Source organism: Martes martes, assembly GCF_963455335.1.
Source record: "Martes martes genome assembly, chromosome: 4".
Taxonomy (NCBI): domain Eukaryota; kingdom Metazoa; phylum Chordata; class Mammalia; order Carnivora; family Mustelidae; genus Martes; species Martes martes.
In genome coordinates, this window is record NC_137891.1 from 61,068,726 (window position 1) to 61,093,755 (window position 25,030).

General features: G+C 38.9%; 1 protein-coding gene across 3 annotated transcripts in view; it reads left to right on the top strand.

The window, feature by feature from the left end:
• The window catches only part of EYA1 (EYA transcriptional coactivator and phosphatase 1), a 166,308-nt gene that overhangs the window by 8,982 nt on the left and 132,296 nt on the right, over positions 1–25,030 (top strand). For all 3 annotated transcript variants that reach the window (XM_080802030.1, XM_080802031.1, XM_080802032.1), the window contains exon 3: positions 15,702–15,779. In XM_080802030.1, coding sequence (XP_080658156.1) covers positions 15,702–15,779 — 78 coding nt within the window. The remainder of the gene's footprint in view (positions 1–15,701; positions 15,780–25,030) is intronic.

The following is a 25,030-nucleotide window of genomic DNA, read 5'->3' on the forward strand; positions in this document are numbered from 1 at the left end:
AGGATCTGTACTGAGAACTTAAGTTTTAGGACCCCTTTTACAAGTGAAATCTTGTTATGTTTACAGTAATTTGTTGGTTTGGCTGGCTTTTTAAATTTCACTTCGTGCCTACAATATCTCATTACACCAAAAAAAGGTAGATGAACTCTACCAAACACATCCCCAGGTGATATGTTTCTGTACGCCGCTTAAGGTAAATTGGAAACTTTTCTTTTACATACAATGCATCAAAATCTAAAATGCTTACCTATTTTATCATTGCCTCTGTTACTGTTCAGGGCAATTGTGAGTGGAAAGAATACTTATTAACAAGCTAAGGACTTTTGGAAATGAATCGACTAAGTTCTTACTGTTTATGGAGCACATCTTTCTACCCTCTGCATACCATATTTTATCCGCATTTTATGCACCTCATTTTAAAGAGTGTAAACAGCATAGTAACTGTTTTGGAGAAGAGATTCTCATGTGAGAATGATTTCAAAACCCACATTCTTTACACCCGAAACGTGGATTCCCCCATAGCCAAATAACTTGGTTCTTACTGACATAATTTATCTGCCTTAAATTTTTATGTTACCGTGTCTAAGCACATGCTTCAGTGAAGGAAGTGCAACATGTATTTGTATGTGTGTTTTGCTTAGCAGAGTCTCTAGGTTCCCTAAAGGCAAGGATAGACCTGTTCACTACTGTGTCCTCAGCGTCTAGCGGAAGTCTTGGCAGCGATTAAGCAGTCAACAAATATTTATTGAATGAATGCCCCAGATGACTAAGCAAATAATGCAGGCGAGTGATTACAAGAGAAGAGAACCATTCATTTTATTTAAAGGCACTAACAGATCCAGTGAGTATCTAAAGCCTGTTTTTAAAATTTTGAAAAGGATGATTTCACAGACCAATTTATATTATCGTTATATAGGTCATCCTTCCAGAGAACATCCACCGTCAACGTGGCTGCTGATTTTGAATTTGATCTATATAACTGATTTGCATTTGACCTGTACTAATTAATTAATTTACTCATGGAAACTGCTCCTATAGTATTTAGGAATAATGAAGCAACTTCCCCATAGTCCGAGAAATGACTGAATTATATAAAGATCAGGCGGTTAGTACACTTAGGTTTAGTATCCTTACAAGATGGTAAGGAGTCATGACTGGAGGTAAACATTCTAAAAGACAAAAAATTTCAAGAATAAGGATATGTACATACTATAGTGTAAAAGTCTGTATGTATGTATCTATAAAAATAGAACATAATATCACACTGTATATTCAGCATTGCACTGTTCATTCATTCAAGGAATATGTGGTGATTTGTGTCTAGAAATTTACCAGATATCAAATTGCCAAGGAGAAGTTTATAGTCTACTGTGATTTGCAGACCTATAATCAGATGACCACTATACTTTATAACAAGGGCTATATTATGCAGAGAGGTGGGGACCTAATTATGACTGGGGTGATCGAGGATGGTTTCTGCACACAGGTAATACTTAAATTGGGTCTTGAAAAAGAAGTGGAAAAACACTGGGTGTCAAGCCAGGAAGGAAGAAAGAACATGAATTGCAGAGCTGTGGCAAAGATAACCCTAATCTCGGGGGTATTGTGTGTGTGTGTGTGTGTGTGTGTGATGTTTGGAGAGGGACATGTGCAGAGTCAAAAACAACGGGGCTAAGACAGTGGCCCAAAGCAGATGAGGAAAGGCCTTATGTATGAGGTTCAGGAGTTTGGATTCAATCCCGTGGGAGCTGAACAACCTAGAGGTTCACAACCAGGAGAGTGAGATGGTAGAGTTTGTGTTTCAAAAATTGACTCCAGTGGTCCTCTGCAGCTGTATTCAAGGGATGGTGGGTGGTGAGAAAAGATTCCAGGTGAAAAGCTACGAGGACATTTTTGTCTGAAGTCATGTACTTAACTTACACGTTATTTGAGTACAAATTTACATCCGATGCTTGCCTTAAAGAAAGTGGAGAAGGCATAATATTAAAAATATAGAAAGGCAGTATTGCATGATGGGGAGAATGTGGATTTTGCAGTCAGGCTAACCCTGGCTAAAAAAAAATTGCTGGTTAGCTATTTACTAACAATGTAACATGTGGGTTTTGAGAGGGGCTCTGCCATACACCAGTTAGCTAGTGTGGTGCTGAATGATTACTTAACTCCTCTGCCTCTGCTTCCTGGTCTGTAAAATGAAGATAAAAACAGCACCTACCTGTAGGGTTGCAAGGATGGTTACATGAATTGGTATAAAGCACTTTGAAGACACTGTGACTCCTAGGAAGTGATTAATTATTATTATTATTACTGGGATCATCATCATCGATGATCTCTGAACCTTGTTTTTTCTCCATTATGAAATGGAGGTTGCAGTGTTATCGTGGTATTATGGCAATGTCTATTTAAGATCCTGAGCATCGTGGTGCTTGGGTGCTGCAGTCAGTGGAACGTCTGACTGTTGGTTTCAGCTCAGGTCGTGATCTGGGATAGAGCCCTGCGTTGAGCTCAGTGCTCCGCAGGGAGTCTGGCTGAAGATTCTCTTTTCTCCCTCCCTGTCCTTCTCCTCCTGCTCTTTTTCTCTCTCAAATAAGTCTTAAAGGAAATAAAATAAAATAAAATACTAAGCAAACTTCCTAGCATCTACTACACACTCAAAAAACAGAAGCTGTTATTAAGTAGTTTAGAAATATCATATTTTAAAAATCTACTGGGACTGGCTATTGTGTCTCCATGGATATTGGATATTTTCTCCTCCTCTGAGGTCCTTCACACTGTCTAACGGCTGTTACAGTTACCCTGAGTACCTGGGCTGCTCAGCAAGTACTTGCTCAGTTAATACATAATAAGGATAGGGTACTGGGTACTCCTGCAGATTGGTGAAGAATGGGAAAACATGGGGGAAAAGCATGATCTGAGATGTAAATTTGGTAGGTTGATTATGTTTTAGGCAAGTAAACCATTTTTCCAGATTGATATGATTGAGGTTCTGAGTCCGAGCCAGCTCATCTGCTTCCAATCTTCATACACTAGTTTATTTTACCATCCGCTAATTTGCAACATACACTGATACAGTTTTATTCAGTGCCCTGGTATTCTGGGACTTTTCCTATGGCTGTTCGGTTTGCTGATTGTTCAGATTTCCATCAGAGCAATGATTACGGATGATAAAGCCCTAGTTAAACAATATTTGAGTTTTCACTTTTTAAAGTTTTCATGGAAGATGGCAATCAAGAAAAAAAAAATTGAAACTAGCTATGTGACCTTAGGCTAGTTTTTAGATACCTTTAAGCTGCAGTTTCCTCATCTTTTAAAATGTGACTGTTGTAATAAATATTTCATAAATTCACCATGAGGAACAAAGGAACAACTGCTTATAAAATACTTAACACAATGCTCAACATTATAGTAGGTGCTCAGTAAACATAAACTTCTATTTAAATTATTCCTTTTCCATTCTAAAATTCTAGTTAAATATCACCTATGTCATAAATTGAGAATATTACTACCTTAATTTTTAATATTAGAGCAACCTTTTCATACCATTGTGTCATGCTTCCATTATTATAACAAACTAGTTACATCAAAATAGTTAGATCCCACTTTGAAATCGAAACTGTAGGTATCTGTTAAAAGTCATTACATGACACATTTAAAGTTTGTATATTGAGTTATGTATACATCTTAATTAACAGAAAGAAGAATCAGAAACACACATGAACTCTAGTTAAAGATGTAAATGGTGAAGTGTTGAGGGACTATATATTGTTTATGCAACTTATTTTGAAATGTGTAAAAAATAAGATGGTTTTGTAAGAAGTAGATAGGGAAAAGTAAATATGGTAATGTTAATTATGAGATTTAGGTGGTTGGTTTATGGCTATTCACCATATACTTATTTTTTTTAAGATTTTTCTTATTTATTTGATAGAGTGAGTGAGCAAGAGAACAAGAGCAGGGGGAGAGGGAGAAGCAGACTTCCTGCCCAGCAGGGAGCAGGAGGACATGGGGCTGGATCCTGGGATCCTGGGACAGATGCTTAGCTGACTAAGCCACCCAGGTACCCCTTAACTTTTCTATATGTATGAAAAATGTTATAATAAAATATTGGTGAAAAAAGTGAACCTACAATCCTTAACGTATCTTAGGAGGGAAACATTAACAAAAAACAATATTTATTGTTTTGTTTTGTTTTGTCTTATTTTTGTACAAAGAACTATTCCAGAATCTAGCAGTAATACAAAAAAGTATATGACACGACTGCTGCCTTAAGGAAGTCACAGTCTGGTTGGGGGAGACAAGACTTTTTGAAAACTGAGACCAAATTCAAAGCTCCCACTTAATGTCAGTTGAGTTATGAAGGTGGAATTTTCCATGTGTGGCTGAGAGATCCCTGGGAGCTGTAGAGCTGGTATTGAGTTCTGCAAATGCTTTTGTGTAAAAAGCTTTGTCTGTAGGATGAGGAAATTAACAGGCCACGTGTATGTTTAACTCTTTTTCACAGGGGGACATTCTGTTATCTTCATTAAAATACACGTTCTCATGTCTGAAAATTCACAGTAGGTTTTTTGTCATTATGCGCTTTCTCAATCAGCAGATTAAAAGTCTGTCATTCGTATTCCGAAATATTTCGGTGTTAGAAAGAGGGCTTCATTCTCAAGAAGGTTAGAAGCCACTGATCCAAACAAAAGCGCTCTCAGAGTTTGGAAAAAGAGCTCTTCAGCTTGCTGAGGTCTGGCCAGGCTTCAAGAAGAAGATGGAATCTGAGCTGAGTGTTGGGAAATGGGTAGAATTTGAATAGGTTGAGAAGAGGTGGAATGCATTGGAAATGAGGGACCAATCTGGACAAAGGTAGGATAGTTTGGGAGACTGTGAGGAGACTGGTTTAGCTAAAGAAGGAATTGATAGTAGATAAGGGTGGAAGGACCAGCTGGAGCCAAACTGTGGAGGACTCTGAATATTAGATTGAGGAATTTGGACTTCATCCTGGAGCCAGTAGAGAAGCCACGCAATACTTTGAGTAAGGGCTTGATAGGGTGAAAGTGTTTTAGGTATTAATCTGCAGCAATTTTAAGGAAAGCCTGGAATGGGGGAGAGGTGAACAGTCCTACAGAGGCTCATGTCGTCTGCCCAAATTTTATGGGTCAGGGATCTGAGCTTGAGTGGCAAGGAGGAGAGTCTCAGAAAAGGAAAGTGAAGTCTCAAGAGACCTTTCAAAGGAGCCGTCCGTCATCATTTACCATGCGGCATTTCTTTTACTAAAAAGGGTCAATTCTGCAGAAGCTATTGCACGGTGCTTCTCCAGTAGACTGCACAGGCTACACTTCTGTGAATAACAGGTTCTGAGATTGACTGACCGTTCTTACGGGCCTTGTATACACTCAGGTTCTAGTCTCTACATGTTGCTTGGTTTTTCATAGGGTTGTCTAAGGTGTGACATTTTGAAAAACTGATATTTTTCTACCCTCTTTTAGGCAAAAGAGCATGGGTGGCTCGAACTATAAAATTTTGGAGGGATAATAATCCTACACCAGGGCCAACATGCACTTATTAAGGAATGCCTCATTTTCCAAATGGGAACTACCCGAAGCAACACATTTCCTTCATGGACATACACATTTTTAGATAAGAAATGCTTAAGTGGCTGCTTACAATATTTATTAATTTAATACTATGTCTTTAAAAAGTGTCACATAAAATGTATAAATTTAGGAATATTGCTGTTTTCCACTTTCTTATTTCATGTAATCATTTTATTCATTCTTCATTTTATTCATTCTCTTCACGTAGGTGTTTGGTATCCCTTGATGCCACTTCCACCATTTGACACAATTTTCAAAAACCTACATTTGCACTTCTGCCTCAGGGTTTGAGAATGAGTACTCATTAAATCCATGAGTGATATTGTCATTGAATCCAAACAGTAACATAATATTATGGTGGTTATGCTTTTATTTTGTCCCACAAGTTTATATTTGTTATCTAAACAACATAGTCTTGTGCAGTGTAGCTTTTAAAAGTTCTTTTTAAGGTCTGCATATTAGCAGTAGCTAATATTTGCCTTTGAATGGTTATGCCCCATGCATTATTATTATTATTATTATTATTTTTAATGATTTTATTTATTTGACAGACAGAGATCACAAGTAGGCAGAGAGGCAGGCAGAGAGAGTGAGAGAAGGAAGCAGGCTCCCTGCTAAGCCGAGAGCCCGATGTGGGGCTCGATCCCAGGACCCTGGGATCATGACCTGAGCTGAAGGCAGAGGCTTTAACCCACTGAGTCACCCAGGTGCCCCCCCATGCATTATTATTATTATTTTTTAAAGATTTTATTTATTTATTTGACAGAGATAGAGAGCACAAGTAGGCAGAGCAGCAAGCAGAAGGAAAAGGAGAAGCAGGCTCTCCACTGAGCAAGGAGCCTGATCTGGGTCTTGATCCCAGGACCCTGGGATCATGACCTGAGCTGAAGCCAGCTGCCTAACCAACTGAGCCACCCCGGTGCCCTTCCCATGCATTATCATTAAAGCCATGTAATTTACCTCACTTTTGAAGGATCCAGCCCTGTTCCTCTTTTAACAAACAAATATTCCAATGGCAGACACTATTTTATGTTAATGTGTCTTCTCCATTATTTTGTTCAAAATAATGTAACAACATGTCTTAGGAGAGAGGCTTTACAAGAACCTGCACATAAATTGCTGATGATAATTTGGGAGGAATAAAATGTCATCTTACTTTTGAGAATATATAGTATTATTGTTAATTGCTCTGTGCAATGTGCCTAGCAGTATAAAGTCAGATGTAAGTCAGTTGTACATTTTTACCTTTACTTATTCTCTCAATGAATATTGAGTTTCAACTATGTGTCAGGTGTTTTGCTAAGTTCCGTAGGGATATAAAAATAAGTAGTTCCTACTGTAAAGAAATTTATAATGTATTAAAATGGATAAGACTGAAATGTAAAATGAGGTAGAATAGGATGTATTTTCTAAAGGAGGCACAAACTTAGATTTAGTACCTCAAGAAAAGGAAAATCAGTCCTGAGTAGTAGATCAAGCAAGACTTAGCAAAGCAGTTGCAACTTCGATTGAACCTTGAAGGAACTGTGGGATTTAGTCAGATGGAAATTTTGTTAAAGGGAAAGGCGTTAGCAAAACCATGGGTTTGGGGATGTATTAAGCATCTCAGTAGGCCAATTTGGTTTAAATATTGAATATATACAGTCATGTTTCATGATCTGCAAAATGGGATAATAGTTTCACAAAGAAAAGTTAGGACAATTAGATGTGACCGTGTATTTTGTAATACTTTTATGATCTTGTAAGTTACTAGTTATTATACAAATAGGAAGTAAAGCCAAAAAAAAACAAAAACAAAAACAAAAAAAAACCAACCAAACAAACATCTTGGTGTTAGAGTGTATAAGGGGGCTTAAAAACATGATCAAGGGATGTAACTTGATAGCTTAATTAAGGAGAACATGGAGAGCTGAAAACCTCAGAGCAACGAGTGACTCACTCAAATCTAAGCTATGGAGAGAGATCGGCATCTGCTTAAAGTAGAACGGCCAATTGCCAACTTTTACAAGAGAAGAGATATTAAGTAATTGGGATAGTGGCTGTGAAGTTAGAAAAAAGATGGTTGGGAAAGATTACAGTGGTAGAAGTTGTAGACCTGGCAGTAGGGTGGGGGGGAGGGGATCTGGGAGAACATGGGATGAAAAGGAAACTTTCCATCTAAGTGACATGACCATTACAGAGGAATGAAATGAAAATTTTATGTTTGAGTAGGTTGAGTTCCACGCTGATCGAGGCAAGAGCCTTGTGTAAGTGGGATGTGGGGATTGATTCCCGTGAAAAAGATGAGCTGGTCGCTAGAGATTTGGGAGTCCTCACGTGAAGATGATTTTTTAAACCTCTGGCAAGGAAAGACTAGAGAAACATTCAGACAGGTAAGAATAGCATAGAATTAAAAAACCACAGAATAAGCAGAGGGAAGAAAATCCAGAGAAGGAGATAGATCTAAGGGGGAGGGGGGAAATGTTGCCGTGTTGTATTGGTCAATGATAAGAGAATCAGAGGAAGGCCCATTCTGTAAAAGAATTAAGGAAAACCAGGACTGGGAAAAGTATGATGTGGGCAGTTAGGAAAGTCCTTTTAGTAAAATAGCAGCTATAAAGGGATGATGGAAAAGACTGAAGAGAGAATAGATGTTCTAGATTTCAAGGCAAATTTTTAGGAAACTCAGTGATGAAAGAAGGGAGAAAAGTATCATGGTTGAAGGAAGACTTAAAAATTTAGGGAAACCTGCTCTTTAAATTAGCATATCCATGACACAAAATGTTACAGTGAGTTTCAGGTGTACAACATAGTGATTTGACAAGTCTCCATGTTACGCTATGCTCACCACAGGTGTTGCTACCATCTGTCACAATACAGCATGATTATAATACCATTGACTGTATTCCCTGTGCTGGGCTTTTTATTCCTTTGACTCATTTATTCCACAACGGGAAGCCTTTATTACCTAATCACCTTCATTCGTTTTGTACATGCCCCTACCTCCCTCCCCTCTGGCAGCCATCAATTCGTTCTCTGCATTTACAGGTCTGTTTCAGCTTTTTGTTTGTTTGTTCCTTTGTTTTGTTTTTTAGATTCCACATATAAGTGAAATCGTATGGTATTTGCCTTTCTATGTCTGACTTATTTCACTTAGCATAATACTCCGAGTCCATCCGTGTCGTCGCAAATGGCAAGATCTCATCTTTTTTTTTTAATGGCTGAGTAATGTGTGTGTGTGTTGTCCCACAAGTTCGTATTATCTGTACAGCATAGTCTTATGCAGTATAGCTTTTAAAAGGGTTCTTTTAAGGCTTATCTATAGCAGTAGCTAATATTTACCTTAGAGCGGTTGTGCCCCTTGCATTATTATTCAAATCCATGTAATTTACCTCTCTTTTGAAGGCTCCAAGCAGGGTCCTCTTTTAATAAACAGAATTCCAATGGTAGACACTATTTTATGTTAATGTGTCTTCTCCAGAGACTACTTTGTTCAGAACAACGTACCACATGTGTCCTGTAAAAGAGAACAAGAACCTGCACGAGTAAATATGTGTATATGTTAGATATGTATATATGTACATATGTATACGTATGTCTGTATACACACATATCACATCTCCTGTATTCATCTATCCATGGACACTTGGGTTGCTTCCATATCTTGACTATTATAAATAATGCTGCACTAATCACAGGGGTACCATGTATCTTTTCAAATTAGTGTTTTTGTTTCCTTTGCATAAATACCCACATGTGGAATTATTGGACCATATGGTATTTCTATTTTTAACTTTTTGAGGAACACCCATACTGTTTTCCACAGTGGCTACACCAATTTACATCCCTACGAACACTGCATGAGGGTTCCCTTTTTCTCCATATCCTTGCCAACACTTGTTATTTGTCTTTGATTCTAGCCATTCTGAGAGGCACAAGGTGATACCTGAGACCTGTCTTTGTCAGTAGAAGGAAAGTAGCCTCTTGAGATGGGATTATTGAGGATTCTGGGAGATCAAATAATGAAGTTTTGTTGCAAAGGAGATATGTCAGTGGCACCAAGAATAAAGGTTTAAGAGGTCAAATCCTATTACAGGAAAGGAAACCTCCTTTGAGATTAACCAGTAGGAAACTGGGAGAGGTTGCAGGAAGATCATTGAAAGATTTAATGTAGCTTCAACATTCTTTATAAGATAGTTGGTTAGGGCATGCGCTAAAGAGAATGGGGAATGAGGTGAGGATTGGGGCTTGAGGAAAGTGGAAAAGACTCCATAGAAACTGTCTCAGGCACAAAAAATGGAAAAGGGAGATTGTCGAGTAACAAGATGACTCACAAGAACATGGAAAGCATAAATTTAACAAATTTGGTCAGCATGCATATTGTGGCCTCCTCTCCCATGCTCAACCATCCAGAATAGCAGTTGAAGAGTGAACAGCAAGGGCTTGCCAATGCTAGGATTAGAGCTGGCAACAGAGATGCTTGGAAAAACAAGATGACCTGGGACTCTAAGGTGGAAGCTCTGGGTTGCAGACAGGGCCAGTGAAGTTGGAAAGACACAATGTTCTGAGGAGCAACTCCAGTATAAGTGAGCGAATGAAAGAAGTAAAAGGTGGCGTTTCTTGGAGGTGATACAATTCTAGGCAGTGGTGTAGCTGAATCATTTAATAACCAAAAGGGAATGAAGGCAAATCTCCTTAAAATATAAGAGATGAAGGAATCAGAGGTTAGTAGAGGTGTAGTGAACTGGGTTTTTGATGCTCTTGATCATTATAATGGGAAACAAAATAGAAAGGAAGACCAAGTGCATGCCAAGCGAAGATAAGCTATGCTATTACAGTGTGAAAAAAAAAAAAAGTTACAAAATTAGCTTAGATATTGCTGGGGGAGGATCTGCTGCTCACCTGGGCTCATGTCTTCACTGTGTAATCCTGAGCAGATTCTTCATAACACAAAGGCTGCCTCCTACTCCAGCAGGCAAAGCTATCCTTTGGTAGTGAACTCCCCTTAACTGCTCTCTTAATTTATGGTAAAAAATTAACCAAATGGATTTAACATGTGACTCCTCTAATCAACCCATCGTCTTTCTGGAGACTATTTATATAGCCACAACATTCAAAGTATAACCAGAAGTTGCTTGACGAGCACAGAATCATGCTGTAATGGGTTCATTGGATGATCTTGATAGCAATGTCACCAAGCTCCAGTGGTCTGATAGATGTCTCCACTTAAATTCATGGTCAAGGAATACCAACTTATCTTTTCCGTGAGCCAGTTACAGTATATTCCCCCTAAACAGTACTAGAGAGAGAAGCCCATGTTTTCTTCTGGAAACCTTGATGTCCATTGCCATGTACATCATGATCCTCCTGCTAGTCTGTTTCTTCAGATACTGTCTACACAGATCATAGTGATGGAAGTACAGTAGTACTCCCTTATCTGCAGTTTTGCTTTCCTTGGTTCTACCAACCGTGGTCTAAAAGCAGACAATCCTTCTGACCTATCATCAGAAGGTCTCTAATGGCCTAACACTATGTCACATGCCTATGTCCTTTTCCTCACTTCACCTCATCCTGTAAGCATTTGATCATCTTGCATCATCAGAAGGAGGGTGAGTTCAGTAAAATAAAATATTTTGAGAGACCATATTCACATAACTTTTATTACAGTATATTAAATTTTAATATTTTATTGTTAATCTTACTGTGCCTAATTTATAAATTAAACTTTATCATGGGTTCATACATATAGGAAAAAGCATAGTATGTGTAAGATTTGGTGTTATCCATGCTTTTGGCATCCACTGGGGGACTTGGAACATAGCCTCCACAGAGGAAGGGGGATTTCCATGTAAGTTTTCTTATATAATCGCAATTAATTCTACGTACTTAAGTTACATTCAAGTTACCTTGATTTGATTTTGGCCATCCTGAGTAAAATGGCCTCATGTTGGATCTTAGGTGAGTCGCTTGACTTTATCTTTTAAATTTACTTTCCAAAGAATAAGCTTAACTTTAAAGTTTATAATAGATTTTATCCCATAAAACTTTGATTTCTCTTAATTGATGATACAATGACTATAAAAGTAGGGCCTTTGGACTGGGTTAATTATTTGTAAACCACTGGACAGTGCTCCATGATTTCTAAGCATTTCTCTTTTTCTTATCCTTGCATGAGTAGGTTAGCCCCATTTAACAGATGGGGAAGCTGAGACACACAGAAATTGAGTAACGTTTCCAGGTTTGTACTGTAAATAGCAAAGCTAGATTGAAACTCCGTTGATAATTCTGAAGCTGGTGCTTTTAACAATCTGTATTTGCTATTGCTCCCTGGTACTACTACCCAGGAGAAAGGCATTCAGTGTAGCAGAATCCTGCCACTACTAATGATGATGATAAATACAGTTTCCGCTCCTACTTTATGCCAGGTACTTTGTACACATTTTTATGAATCCTTCCTGTATTCCTGTAATCTAGCTATCATTTAAAAAACTTTGTAAGTGAGATAATTAAGGTTGGAGATCAAATAACTTTTATAAAGGCATATAGCAGATAACTGGAGTCTTTGACTCTGGAACCAAGGCTCCAAGGCATTGATGGATGGGAGTTTGTGGCACCTCTGGAGAGTGGCAGGTTACCCTGTATAGTGTGGGCCTACAGTACATGGCTGAGCAAAAGAGCTGGGGTGGGGGTTGTGGAGACTGAAAAGGCAAAGGAGAGTTTCTAAATATTTTTAGAGATGAGTAGGTGCTTAAAGTATCAGATGGAAGATTGAAGATTTGGAATGGTAAAGAGAGACTCTTGAGTGAGGACAGAAGAGAATAAAAGTTCTGTTTTCTAATAGACTGAAATCCTGCAATAAGAGAAAAAGTACAGTGGAGATAAAAGAATTGTGTACTTATTTATTTGTTTATTTTTAAAGATTTATTTACTTATTTTAGAACAAGCGAAAGAAAGAGCATGTGCACAAATGTTTGGAGGGTCAGAGGGAGAGGGAGAGAATCCTCAAGCAGACTCCCTGCTGAGTGTTAAGCCTGACTTGGGGCTTGATCCCAGGACTCTGAGATCATAACCTGAACTGAAACCAAGAGTCAGCTGCTTAACTGAGCCACCCAAGGACCCTGAGAAATGTATAGTTATTTAGAAGAGAATAGATGCTTCATAGATTTTCCTTTTCAGATAGGTGGCTTAGATGGGATCATTGTTCTCAGATTATAGCAGTACCTTAAATCTCTAAGACTGGGGAAAAAAAAAATTCAGGATGTGGTGCTTGAAACTCGAAGGCTTGGAGAGGTGCTCTATGACATCATCTATAGCATATTTATAAATGTGATAGTGCTTGGTAGGATTGGTAGTTTGGTGGCTGGAGATTAGTCTCGTCTTTTTAACTTTCTGGTGGGTGTATGCTTGGCAACAACAGCGGAAGTGGTCCCTTCTCCTCTGGCTTTGACTCAAACTATTTTACATCACAATAAATCTCCAGGCTCTTTAGCATCAGGTCCCTGGTGATCAAAGTATTCAATTCCAGTACCTGATAAAAATCATGAATATCCTGGTAGTTATTTTATGTGTATCCTCTTCAACAGAGCCTTTTAAAAAATTGGATTCATTAGGAAATGGAATCTTTATTCCTTAGAGAATAGATAGGTATATTTGAACAATGGCAAAAGGCAATGTACTTGGGGCCTAAAAGAAAAAGTATCCTCTTTCTTTCCTTCCTATTTTTAATGGAATTTCAAGTATAATTGAATATGTCTCCTGGGACTGGAAGCTATATTTGATCAAGCTAATAATATGGAGAATAGCTAGGGTAAGTCTTTGGAGTACAAGAGTAGGAGTGGTTTTGGCATAGTTAAGTTTTCACCAAGTAATTTTATAGTCCAATCTACGGAATCATAGATCTTAGATTTGGCAAAGACTTAGAAGTAACCTGGGCTAACATCTTGTACACTAGAAAATTTCTTCTTCACCATTTTCTCAGGCAAGTGGACGTGGAGCTTTTACCTGAGATCTTCCTTTGAGTGCACTAGCCTGGAAATGTTAACACTCTAGAGGAGGGTGTGTACTGCTGGGGTTTTACTTCCTTCTACATCCACAGCGTGTGGCACTGTGCCTCAGTTTCCTTGCTCTGCTGTAGAATAGTGCTCATTATTGGGCATGCTAAGTATTGTCATTTCTTCAAACCTTGGATTTGAAAACATCCAAAATCAATTTCTATTTCTGCCACTTGTGATGTTGGGCAATTTTCCTAATACCTTTGGTTTCCATTTTTGCATGTGAAACAAGAAGGCAATACCCAACCAGCTAAGGACTTTGTGGGCTGTGCTCTGAGACCTACTTGGAGAATTACTTAAAAGAATTAATGATAATGTTTGTAGTCTGATAATAGTAGGCACTTTGCATGACCTCTTCTCCTTGGGCCTGGTTCTCATCTTTGATCGGTATATGGTATTTGATTCTGAGTTCAGATCCCTGTGGTAATCTGACCAGTACAGAGTGTAAAATAGAGCTGTTGCCTTATAGGTACAGGGCACTGTGTGAGTTCTTTCAGGAAGGCTAGGTAGGATGTGGATAACTGGGTAGGATACTTTGGAGCTGTTCACCAGAGGACCTGCTTTCCACAATCTATGGCAGTGTAATGATTATGAAGAGCAAGATCATTAGATTGCCTGGAGGTGTGAAGAGAAAAGGGAAATACAGGCTTATGTCAGAATTTATTAGCATCAACTAAGACTTCTAACAACAGTTATACTATTGTTTGGTCTCCATTAAAACAATCAGTTGGAGTGATTCCCAGTAGGCTCACTGGCTTTATTTTTCAACTTTGTTTAGAAGCAGTCTAAATAATTAATTTTTTGGAAGTGACTATCTGCTGCAACTATTTATAATGTCTGTTTGAAAACTCATTATGCATTAGTAGAAGATTCACGGGTCAAGGAGGGTGAATGTTCTTTGCTTGATGTTTGTAAGAGATTGGCAATGTTGAGAGAAGGAAAAAGCTGCATTTTCTCCATCATTCTTTCCCATTTCAGAATGTACGTACTCATGAGAATCCACCCCAAATATTCTCTTGGTGTAGGACCTTGTTTTGGAAAACAGTTACTGATTTTTAAGTAGCCTCTGAGGTATGACTGCATTTTTTTCTGAAACCCCATTAGTGGGAATGTATAACATCTACAAAGTGGGCCACAAATTCCAATGATAGCACCTCACCAGTTGTTTCTAAGGAAAGCAATAAGGCTATCTCTTCATTAAAACAAAACAAAACTAAACTAAACTAAACTAAATCTAGGGAAAAAGGCAAATGTTCTGTGGTCTGGCTTATTTGCTTAATAGGGTCAATTATACCATCACTATATCAATGGGTTGGGTTGCTATCATGAACCTACAACATAAATCTAAATTTTTTATTGTATAGCCACAAAGGAATTTACTAAAGATCAAAATGTTTTCCACAAACTATCTGCTGTTTGTTTTATTTTGGAATAAAAAAGTTAATTTCTGCCTCATTTACACTTAGTGTGTTTTTATACTAAGCATACATCAGATATGGACATGTTGGCAGCCGGATATGGCTGAGTGGTAATAATTACCCATTAAACTGAGCACTCTGTTCTTTAGCCATATTGGATAACCAAGAGAGTGTGTGTTTGTGTGTGTGTATGGGTGTGTGGGTGTGTGCACACACACATGCATGTTTGTGCCTGTGCCTGTCCTTAAGCATGGTGGAAACCTACCAGCATTATTTCCTACTCTAAGTCTTTTTATTCTACCCTTTGGGCTCTGTTTGGCTAAATGGCTACATAACCAAGGAAACACTCTCACATCCTCATCATGTAAATTTTAAGAGATAAATTATTTGTAAATAAGCAATTCAATTAATATGTAAGGTAATGAGTTTAACTACTTTCAAAGTGTTTCTTTCAAAGGATAGCTTGTTATAATGGGTTGTTTCCTTAGGGATTAAATAGTTAATGTGTATGTTTTTAAAAAAATTCTATTATAAATATTAATCTGAATTACATTCAAATACTAAAAGACTGGTTTTTAAAATGATTTTCTTGTAATTATTTTGAATATAACTTCTCTACCATGCCTTTACAAATAACTATTAATTGGATATATCATATATGTTGTTTATTTTTGTAGTTAAAACAGAGCCAATGAGCAGCAGTGAAATAGTTTCAACAACAGCAGACGGGTCTTTAGACAATTTCTCAGGTTCAGGTAAGGAATAAATATTAGATTTTCACATTAATACAAAACATAGTTTTTCTTAGTTTATTTATATATGCAAGTATATCTCTATGTGTATATGTATGTGTGTATATGCATGTGTGTATGTAGTATAAAATTGTAAATAGCTTTACTCAGAGTCCTGTACCTGCACTTCTCTTGTTTTTATCCAATGTTACAAAGTATTTGCTGAAAATGTTGATATCCTATAAGGAGATAAATTCAAAAAGTGTTTTGTTTTTCATATTTCTTTCTACTAAATTATCTTTGTTAGGTTAATGACTCCTGCCCTTTTTCCCTCATTTGTATGATTTTTTCCAATTATGCAAGTTTAGGTAGGCAAAATTTGGCTTCTGCTAACTCTTTAAGCAGATTTAATCAAACCATCCTCCTAAGTAACTGTCATGTCAACTATAGATCTATATTAAACTTTATAAAGCAGCTTTAAGTTCATTTTTATCTTTTTCACATTAACAAAGTTTGCCTCCAACAAACAAAATATCCAAGTTTCGTGTCTTTGCTAATTAAATTACTGATAAGAAAGTCATTGTGGTAATAAAGTAATGGTGAGGTTGTGATTATATATTTGCCAAATTACCCAGCTTGGACTATTTCAATAAAAAAAAAATTTCTATCATATGTAATTCTTAAAATTTTTAACCTTTTTCTTATCCTCTGCTATGTTTACCAAACCTCTTGAGTGGAAATGCTTATACTTCACAAAAGTTTGTAATTGACTTACTCCAGCTCTCAGATTCTCTTATTTAATACACACCACAACTAAAAGGAATTATATATATTATATAACATGAAATACGAATGCCTAACTTTTATACTAATGATACCAGATGGAAACAAAAAAGGAAATAACAAAAGGGTGTTATACCCATGAGTTCTTTTATAAAACACTTACTAGAATTTGACTTATGCCAGAGAATGTGCTTGCTGCTATTACAAATGCATAGGTATATAGAATGGCCCTGGTTTGGGGCTTAGTAGGGTGAATAAATGACCAGACCATCATATTATGGTTTGCTCTTTCCAGAGGGAAGGCCAAGGATCCCCAAGAAGGGGTCCCCCAGGAAGGGACCCAACAGAGACTGGATTGGGATGGGAGATCAGGAAAGATTTCTTGGAGGAGATGCCTGCTCTCAGCATTAAAATATGAGTAGGAATAAAGCATACATAGACCTGGGGAAGGAGAAGTTGGACAGATAGAACATTCCATGGGAGGAGACCAGGATACAGAGGCATGGAATTTGGAATTGCCAATGGTTCAGCATTCCTGGTGTGCACAGCGTGAGTGGTGATGGCATGCCGGACAGGGTCAGGATAGAGTCTAAAGAGGCATTTGTGTCCCACATGATGTTTGCATTGTATCCTGAGTACAGTGGGAGGCATCAGAGGAAAGGAGTTGCATGATCATATTCACATACAGAATCCTGACTGTAGCAGGAGGGAGGGGGGCTGGAGAACAGAAGTAGAGGGATCAGGTACAGTATCTTCATGTTAGTTTGGGCAAGAAATCATGAAGACCTGAGATAAGGTGCTGGCAGTGTTATGGAAAGATGGTGGATTAAGGTGATTTTGCAAAGTCGAATTTATGGCATAGTAACCAATGAGTACAGGGGGTATGTGAGGCAGAGAGACAGGTTAAGGTGATGGAATGCAAGAGGAGCATGACTGAGAGGGAGAGGCATGTTGAATGGGAGGTAACATCCACCTGAAGATGTTGAAGCTCAGGAATGATCTGGAATGGAAATTTTGGAAGTGTGCGGGGAGTTGAAGGTAGTTGAAGACAGAATCCAGGAAAAATGAATATAGAGAGACAGGCAGGGCATAAAATTAAAACACAGGTTTTTAAGTGGAAAAGAAGGAGGAGAGTTGAGTTGGGAGTGAAGGCAGGAAGAGTTTCATGGAAACCTTGTCTGTAGGATAGATTGGTATACAGCTATTAAAAATAGCTTGGAAAAAATTAAATGGCATGAGCAAATGTTAACTATATGAGGTGAAAAGCAGGTTACAAAGAGTAATATGCTCAGTATAACCCATGGGTTTTCAAACATTTGTGTGTATGCATATGTGTCTTTGTGTATGTGTATAAAAATTAATGGTGGCTTTCTCTGGATGATGGAATATAATTTGAATTTTATTCCTTCTGCCTTTTTTCAAAAATGTTTCACAGTGTATTTGTGTAACAGTCTTATGTTTAAAAAGTAGTAATTTTGAAGTGCAAGTTTAAAGTCACATACTGAAAAGAGGTAAGTTTAAGTATCTCTAGATAATAGTACTGCTTCGCTATTTTTCCTGATACTGAAAACCTTTAGTAAAGGCATTCCTTGTTCTTACTAGTAATCGTAAAGGGACATCTCTTAGCTGCAGTTCCAAAAAGAGTGAACTATACATGGGTATGCATATACACATCTATAGGGAAAAAGAAAACAGAGAATAAAGCTAATATACTAAGATGTTAGCATTTAGAGGATTGTGGTTAAGGATATCTGGGAAGTTTTTCTGCTATCTTTGCAACTTTTCTGCAGTGGCAAGTTACATCAAAATAAAATCTAAATGAGAAACATCAGTGGATTTAGCCTACAGCAGTTGCAGTGGGTGGTACTTTACTCTCCCTCATGCCCACTTGCCCATATGCCCCGTTTCTGTTGTCTTCAATACATTTCCTAGCAGATACATGTGTTCATAAAGTGCAGTGAGTAAATGGATGATTTCACCAATAAGGGAGGAGAAAAATGTCTTTCAAGCACTTAAGTGGTAAAAGGAGAAGAGCAGGTAGTCCATTAGAAAGCGGGACCTAGGGTTGAGGATGACATTTAGAAGGTCAGGGTGGTTTTGGCTGCCAACACAAATTTTATAGAGGTAGGGGTTAAAGGTATAGAGAAAATGGTGATAATTGATGCAGGGAGGTCCCTGCTGGGACAGCAATGGCTTAAATTCAAAACAGAAGCAGATCGCCTTAGAAAAAGAATCACTTTCCCATGGAAACATCAGGAATGACAGGATGGGAATTAATGCAGATGAGTTTGAAGTGGAGGAGGAGTCAATATGTTCAGGGAATTCCTGCCTGATTCCTCTGTTCAAACTCTCCTGTAGCTCCCACATAGCTCTCATATCTGTGGGTAAATGCTAAGTCCTTGCAATAGCCACAAGCCCCATCGGACCTATTGCCTCCCTCCTGCTAGTCCTTCAACATCCCAGACACGTTCCCAGTCAGGACCTTTGCAGTGGCAGTCCTGCTGCCTGGAGCACCTCTCTGTATACCTGCCTGACTCCCTCTCCACCTTCCAGTTTGTGCTCTCATCTCCCCTTCTCTATGAAGCACCCTCAGCCCCCATCTCGACCACCCTACTCAGTGTTGCAAAACTCTCACTGTAGGCTTTCAGCCTCTCTGACTTGCTAAATACAACCTTGTCCCCCCGCCCCCAATAACACAGCCCTTTACAATCCATATCATTTTCTCGTGTATTAAGTTTATGGTTGGTGTTTCAGACTCACCAAAATGTAAGCTTGTGATGGTAGAGATTTGTCTTGTTCATTTGTATCCTTGACACCTGAAAGAGGTGCATATTAGGCACTTAGATATTTGCTATATGAATGAATGAATGAATGAATGAAGGCTTTTACTATTTCCTCTGAAACAACTCAAAGTGAGGATAGTGCTAGGCTTATGAGCTGGAAGAGATGGAGAAGATTGAAATAGATGTCATGAGGAGTTGGGAAGCCTGAGGTTGCTTGGAACGCGAAGGAAGGCTGGCAGTAGAGTCAGAGTCCACACAAGGGTAGAACTATGAATGTGGAGCCTTTATCATAGAGCAGTTTTTCTCTACAAGTGTTTTGCTACCCAGGTCAAAAGATATTTTTCTGCGTGTGTGTGTGTGTGTGTGTGTGTGTGTGTTATTTCTTTTTTTTTTTTTAATTTAATTTAATTTTTTTTCAGTGTTTCAAAATTCATTGTTTATGCACCACACCCAGGGCTCCATGCAATCCACGCCCTCCATAATGCCCACCACCAGGCTCACCCAGCCCCCCACCACCCTTCTTGATCCAGGGTTAAGGATTTTGCAGATCAGGCATGGAAGAATATGGAAGTAAGAGAATTGAGGGTATCGATAAGAGAAGAGTTTAAAATAATGATTCATATAACCTCCTGGGATAAGTATTTAAAAAAAAAAAGATAAGGGATAACAAATTGAGAGAAGATAAGGATGTCAGGGGTCCTGTATCTATGATAAGTTTGGAGAAAAGATTAGATGGAAATAAGGGAAAGAAAATTCTGGCAGAAGAGGATGTTCTTTCCTTAGTCTCAGAGCTCACTGAGGCCTCTACCCCATGCTTCTGTAGTTAGTCCTCCATACCTCCCTTCCTCAGCCTTCATCACTACTTTTAAAGTTTCTTTTCATTGTCTTTCCTCCTGCTAAACCATAGCACTATGAGAACAGAGATTTTGTTTGGCTTGTTCACACTTATCCCGGTGGCCATCGTGGAATTAAGCACGTGGACGCTTGGTTCAGTAAACAAATGAATTGGTTGATGCTGTTGTGGTACAAGACTGTCGAATGTAGCGGGGAAGAAAGGTCCACAATGTGGTCTTGAGCTTGATGGTTGGAGTAGAAGGCCAGAGTTGAGGCCTAGACAGAAGGAGAGAAGGGTTGGACCCATAACCCAGATAACATTGGGACTTGTTAGGGAACAGAGTTAAATATAAAGGTTTTGATAAATGCAAGGCAGTGTGTAGGAGGTGGGTCATTCACGAAATGTTAAAGAATTGTCATAGACCTTAGAGAAGGAAGGGTTTTATGGGAAAGGGGAAAAAAAACAACAACAACAATTTAGAAGCAGCAGCAATGGGGTTATGTTTTTCAGGTCTCCGTAGTATCTGGAATCTGAGAGCGTGAGTAGGCTCTGATTGAAAAAGACATGCAGGAGAAGCAGGTCCTTGGAAAAAGGCTTAGCTGAAGGTGAAAGGATCGTTTGGTGAAGAGACTGGAGCTATAGGGGATCTTGTTTTCCGTAGATTGATTCTCCGTGTTGCACAGTGGAGAGGGATAGAGTGAGCTGGGGAATTAGGTCCAGGTATAGGAAAAATAAAGCTTTTCTCATAATTTTTTTGTTCCTTCTTTCTTTCTGTCTTTCCTTGAGTTAAGATGCAAAAACTATGGCCAGGATTTAGGGTTTATAAGGGAACGAGAAACCAATCTCCAAGCATTTGATTCTGAAATGGTCTTCACTTCTGTAGTCACTACTGTTGCTTCTCCATGATGGCGTAAAAATTCATATCCCAACCATTCTGGGTGTCTCGAGGAAATAGGCAGCAAGAATGAAGAGGAAACAGAGCTGTTCTGACACTGGTAGTAGCTGTCTCCTCCTCTGTGGAATGTGAGGCTCTTAAAACATTAAGGAGGCAATGAGACTCCCTCTTTTCCAGGGAAATCACCAGGTATCCTGGTTTGGGGAGACTAGAGGAAAGCAGCTGATTTTCAAAGGCATGTTGCTGAACTGAAAATGGCAAGGTTGTTTATTATGTTTTTAAAATTTAATGTTCTGGGGGCGCCTGGGTGGCTCAGTGGGTTAAAGCCTCTGCCTTCGGCTCAGGTCATGATCCCAGGGTCCTGGGATTGAGCCCCGCATTGGGCTCTCTGCTCGGCAGGGAGCCTGCTTCTCCCTCTCTCTCTCTGCCTGCCTCTCTGCCTACTCGTGAAATAAATAAATAAAATCTTAAAAAAAAAAATTACAAACTTAAAAAAAAATTAATGTTCTGCCCACTTATTGTTTACCAATGAAAAGTAATATTTTAATGATCTAAATGTTAAGAATAATTGGGATTGAAAATAATGTGTTTAGCAATTGCAAACTGTCTTTGCCTTCTGTTTCTTCCATTTCCACAAAGCTTAAGTTTATTATTAATTTATTACAGGAAGTGCCAGTTGATAATATTGATCATACAATGTTGATGTCTGGGGGTATTTGAAAATTGAAATAGGGGGGCGCCTGGGTGGCTCAGTGGGTTAAAGCCTCTGCCTTTGGCTCAGGTCGTGATCCCAGGGTCGTGGGATCGAGCCCCACATTGGGCTCTCTGCTCAGCAGGGAGCCTGCTTCCCCCGTCTCTCCCTGTCTGCCTGTCTGCCGACTTGTGATCTCTCTCTCTCTCTCTCTCTCTCTCTGTGTGTGTCAAGTAAATAGACAAAATCTTTTAAAAAAAAGAGAGAGAAAAAAGAAAATTAGAAATAGGAACAGGAATGCTTCTAGAGGAGAAAAACAATATCGTGTCTGACGAATAAGGCTTCTGTCTTTTAATTGTTCCTAAAAAGATGTAACTTTGAGGTCTGACCCATTCAACAGTTCTGCATAGGGCACTTACTATATGTGAGTGAGGTAGTGTTCTAGGCAGTGGGAATAGAGCAGTGATGAAGAAGATGAAGTCCCTGCCTTCATGGAGCTTTCATTCTGTGGGAGAGACAGATAATAAAGAGGTAAGTGGTAGTGTAAGGAACTAGGCTATAAAAAAACCACAAAAAACAAAAAACCCAAAGCAGCTCAAATAATACAGTGAGAGTGGATGGGGGTCTCCTGTAGAGGGAAGACGACCTCTCTGAGGGGAAATCATATGAGCAGGGATCTTAGTGAAGTGAGGGAATAAGTTTGGGCTTATGTATGCAAGTGTTTTGTTTATTTTTAAGTTCGGGTTCATTTAAATGTAACAGAAGGATAATGGGGCTTGGAGTTGGAGGCAGTTGTGACATGATCTGTATTTCTTTTGAGAGATCATCACTTGTGTGGAAAATGCTTCATGGGAGAAGAGTAGAGAGGAGGGTATATAGAAATAAAAACAGACCGATGTTGCCCTGGCCCAGGAGAGAGAAGACTGTGTTAGCTCATGTCCTTCTTAGAAGAGCCACTGAGGCAGGCCCAAATGTGTTAGGATTCCACTAGGAGAAAGGAGTGGAGAAGAGTGGGAAGGAGAGCCAGGTTGGGGGGGTGTCCTGACTGCCATCCTCCGGTGGCCACCCCTGTGGCAACTGGAACAGAGGGGTAAAGGAGAGCAGTGAGGTATAGGACTGAAGGGAGAGCTGGCCGAATTTATGATAAAATGGAAAGAGAAGAGTCAAAATGTTTTTTTTTTTTTTTTTTAAGATTTTGTTTATTTATTCGACAGAGATCACAAGTAGGTAGAGAGGCAGGTAGAGAGAGAGGAAGGGAAGCGGGCTCCCCGCTGAGCAGAGAGCCCCATGCGGGGCTCGATCCCAGGACCCTGAGATCATGACCTGAGCCGAAGGCAGAGGCTTAACCCTCTGAGCCTCCCAGGTGCCCCAAGAGTCAAAACATTTAATCTTTGGACCTGCTTATCCAGCTGAGTGAGGTTGACATTCAGATGCGAGTAATAAACTGAAGACCTGCTAGTTTGGGGATTTCTATTGACTTTCTCAGGAGATCCTCAAGCTTGGGTCCCCCGCTCCCTCCCTACAACAAGATTTGGGGAACTTCTTTAGCTTCTATGCTAGAAGTAAGAGAAAGAATGGAACAATAGGAAACAAATGCGCTAAAACAGAGAGAAAGGTATTAGTTGCCCATGTGTTCCCAAAGCGTAATTTGGAATTTACTCTGCCAAAATGACCATCTTATTTACCTTGATGAATAACAAATGATCTGGGTTTATTCTGGTTATTCTGATCTCATGAAATGAAAATTAATCTGAATTCCTAAATTATTACTTAAAAAGTTAAAGGTGTGTTAGGCAATTAGGAGGAGAAGTACTTGAGGTATGAGATGGACGATTCTGACTCCAGAGCCTGTGCTGAGTTACCTCGCTCGCGGCCTCCCGGACACCATTCTTTAATGTGTACACACCTAAACTATGCGTTTGCTCTTAAGGCATCATGGAGCTCCCCTTACGCTCTGTAACAACTCCGATATGCACCATTCTGTTATTCTGTTTGTTTGTAAAAATAAATAAATAAATAAATAAATAAAATAATGCTGAGTATAACCTGTGAAGTTGAGTTGATGATGTTTTCATGGGTCCCAACCCACAATTTGGCAAACAAAACAAAACAAAAACAAAAACAAAACAAAAAAACAGGGATAGAGCTGGAAAAGCATGAAAGGGATTTCTGTGGCTTCCGTCATCGCGTTGCACTGGGTTTTTGTTCTGGTTTTATTTATTTTTTTAACTTATTTTTAACTGTGATTGTCCAGGGAAAGTATTAGTCCTCCCCGGCTACTCTGCTGGGTAAATCTCCTTTGCCCTTGGCCTCTTTCCAGGCTTAGCAAAGCAGAGCAGGAAAGGTTGTCATCGTGGATGACCTGGGCAAGTGGTAGCCCTTGTTGTCCAAGTATTCTCTCACTAATCCCTCCCTTCTATAAATTGCAATATTTAACTAATCCCCTCACGGCTGTTTGTGGGTCGACCTCCCCACATGGGACAGAGAGAACTTGTCTTTGCATGTTTGCGTCTGCGGCATCTTGCCTGGTGCCTGGTACAGAGCAGTGACTCAATGTGGGCCCACAGATTGGGGGGGGAGGGGCACCACCCGAGTTGGCCTGCCTTAGCTTTAATGCAGACCCTGGCTCTGCCAAACTGAGAGCCACATGGGGACGTCTGGCAGCTTGTGTGTAAGAGTTGAGCTCATCTTGAGCTACTTTGCTGTCCTGGGTTAGGCCTCCCTGCTTTACATGGAGAGAATTATTCATCGATTACAATTCTGGTCCAACTCTATCACTCTTCTCCCAAACACAAATGGAGTAGTAAATCTGAGAAATATAAATGTACTGATGTGACATCATGAAAAATGTATACAACTTTGAGTGCATGGAACCTTATGGAAGGATTTTAATATACAGTATAGTTACTGAATAATAGAGCCTGTGAACACCAGGATTATTAGTGGAAGAAAAGATAAACATATCTTACAATTGTACCCAAAGAATATGCTTCTCAGCTAGAGGTAGAGGATAGGAAGAGTCTGGGGTGGGGGGGATATATATATAGATATGGTATCTTTTTAATATATATTTTACATATATGTAATACATAGAAACACATACATATGTGTATATATAAATATATATACTGTGTGTATATATAAATATATTAAGTGTAAATGTGTGTAATATATATGCACATGAAAGAGATAGCTCCTATTTACAATAAATAAAACTGAGAACTACCATTTTAATGCCTTATGTTCACAAAAATGGATTTTTGCTCTAGTTCAGAATGGATGTAAAAG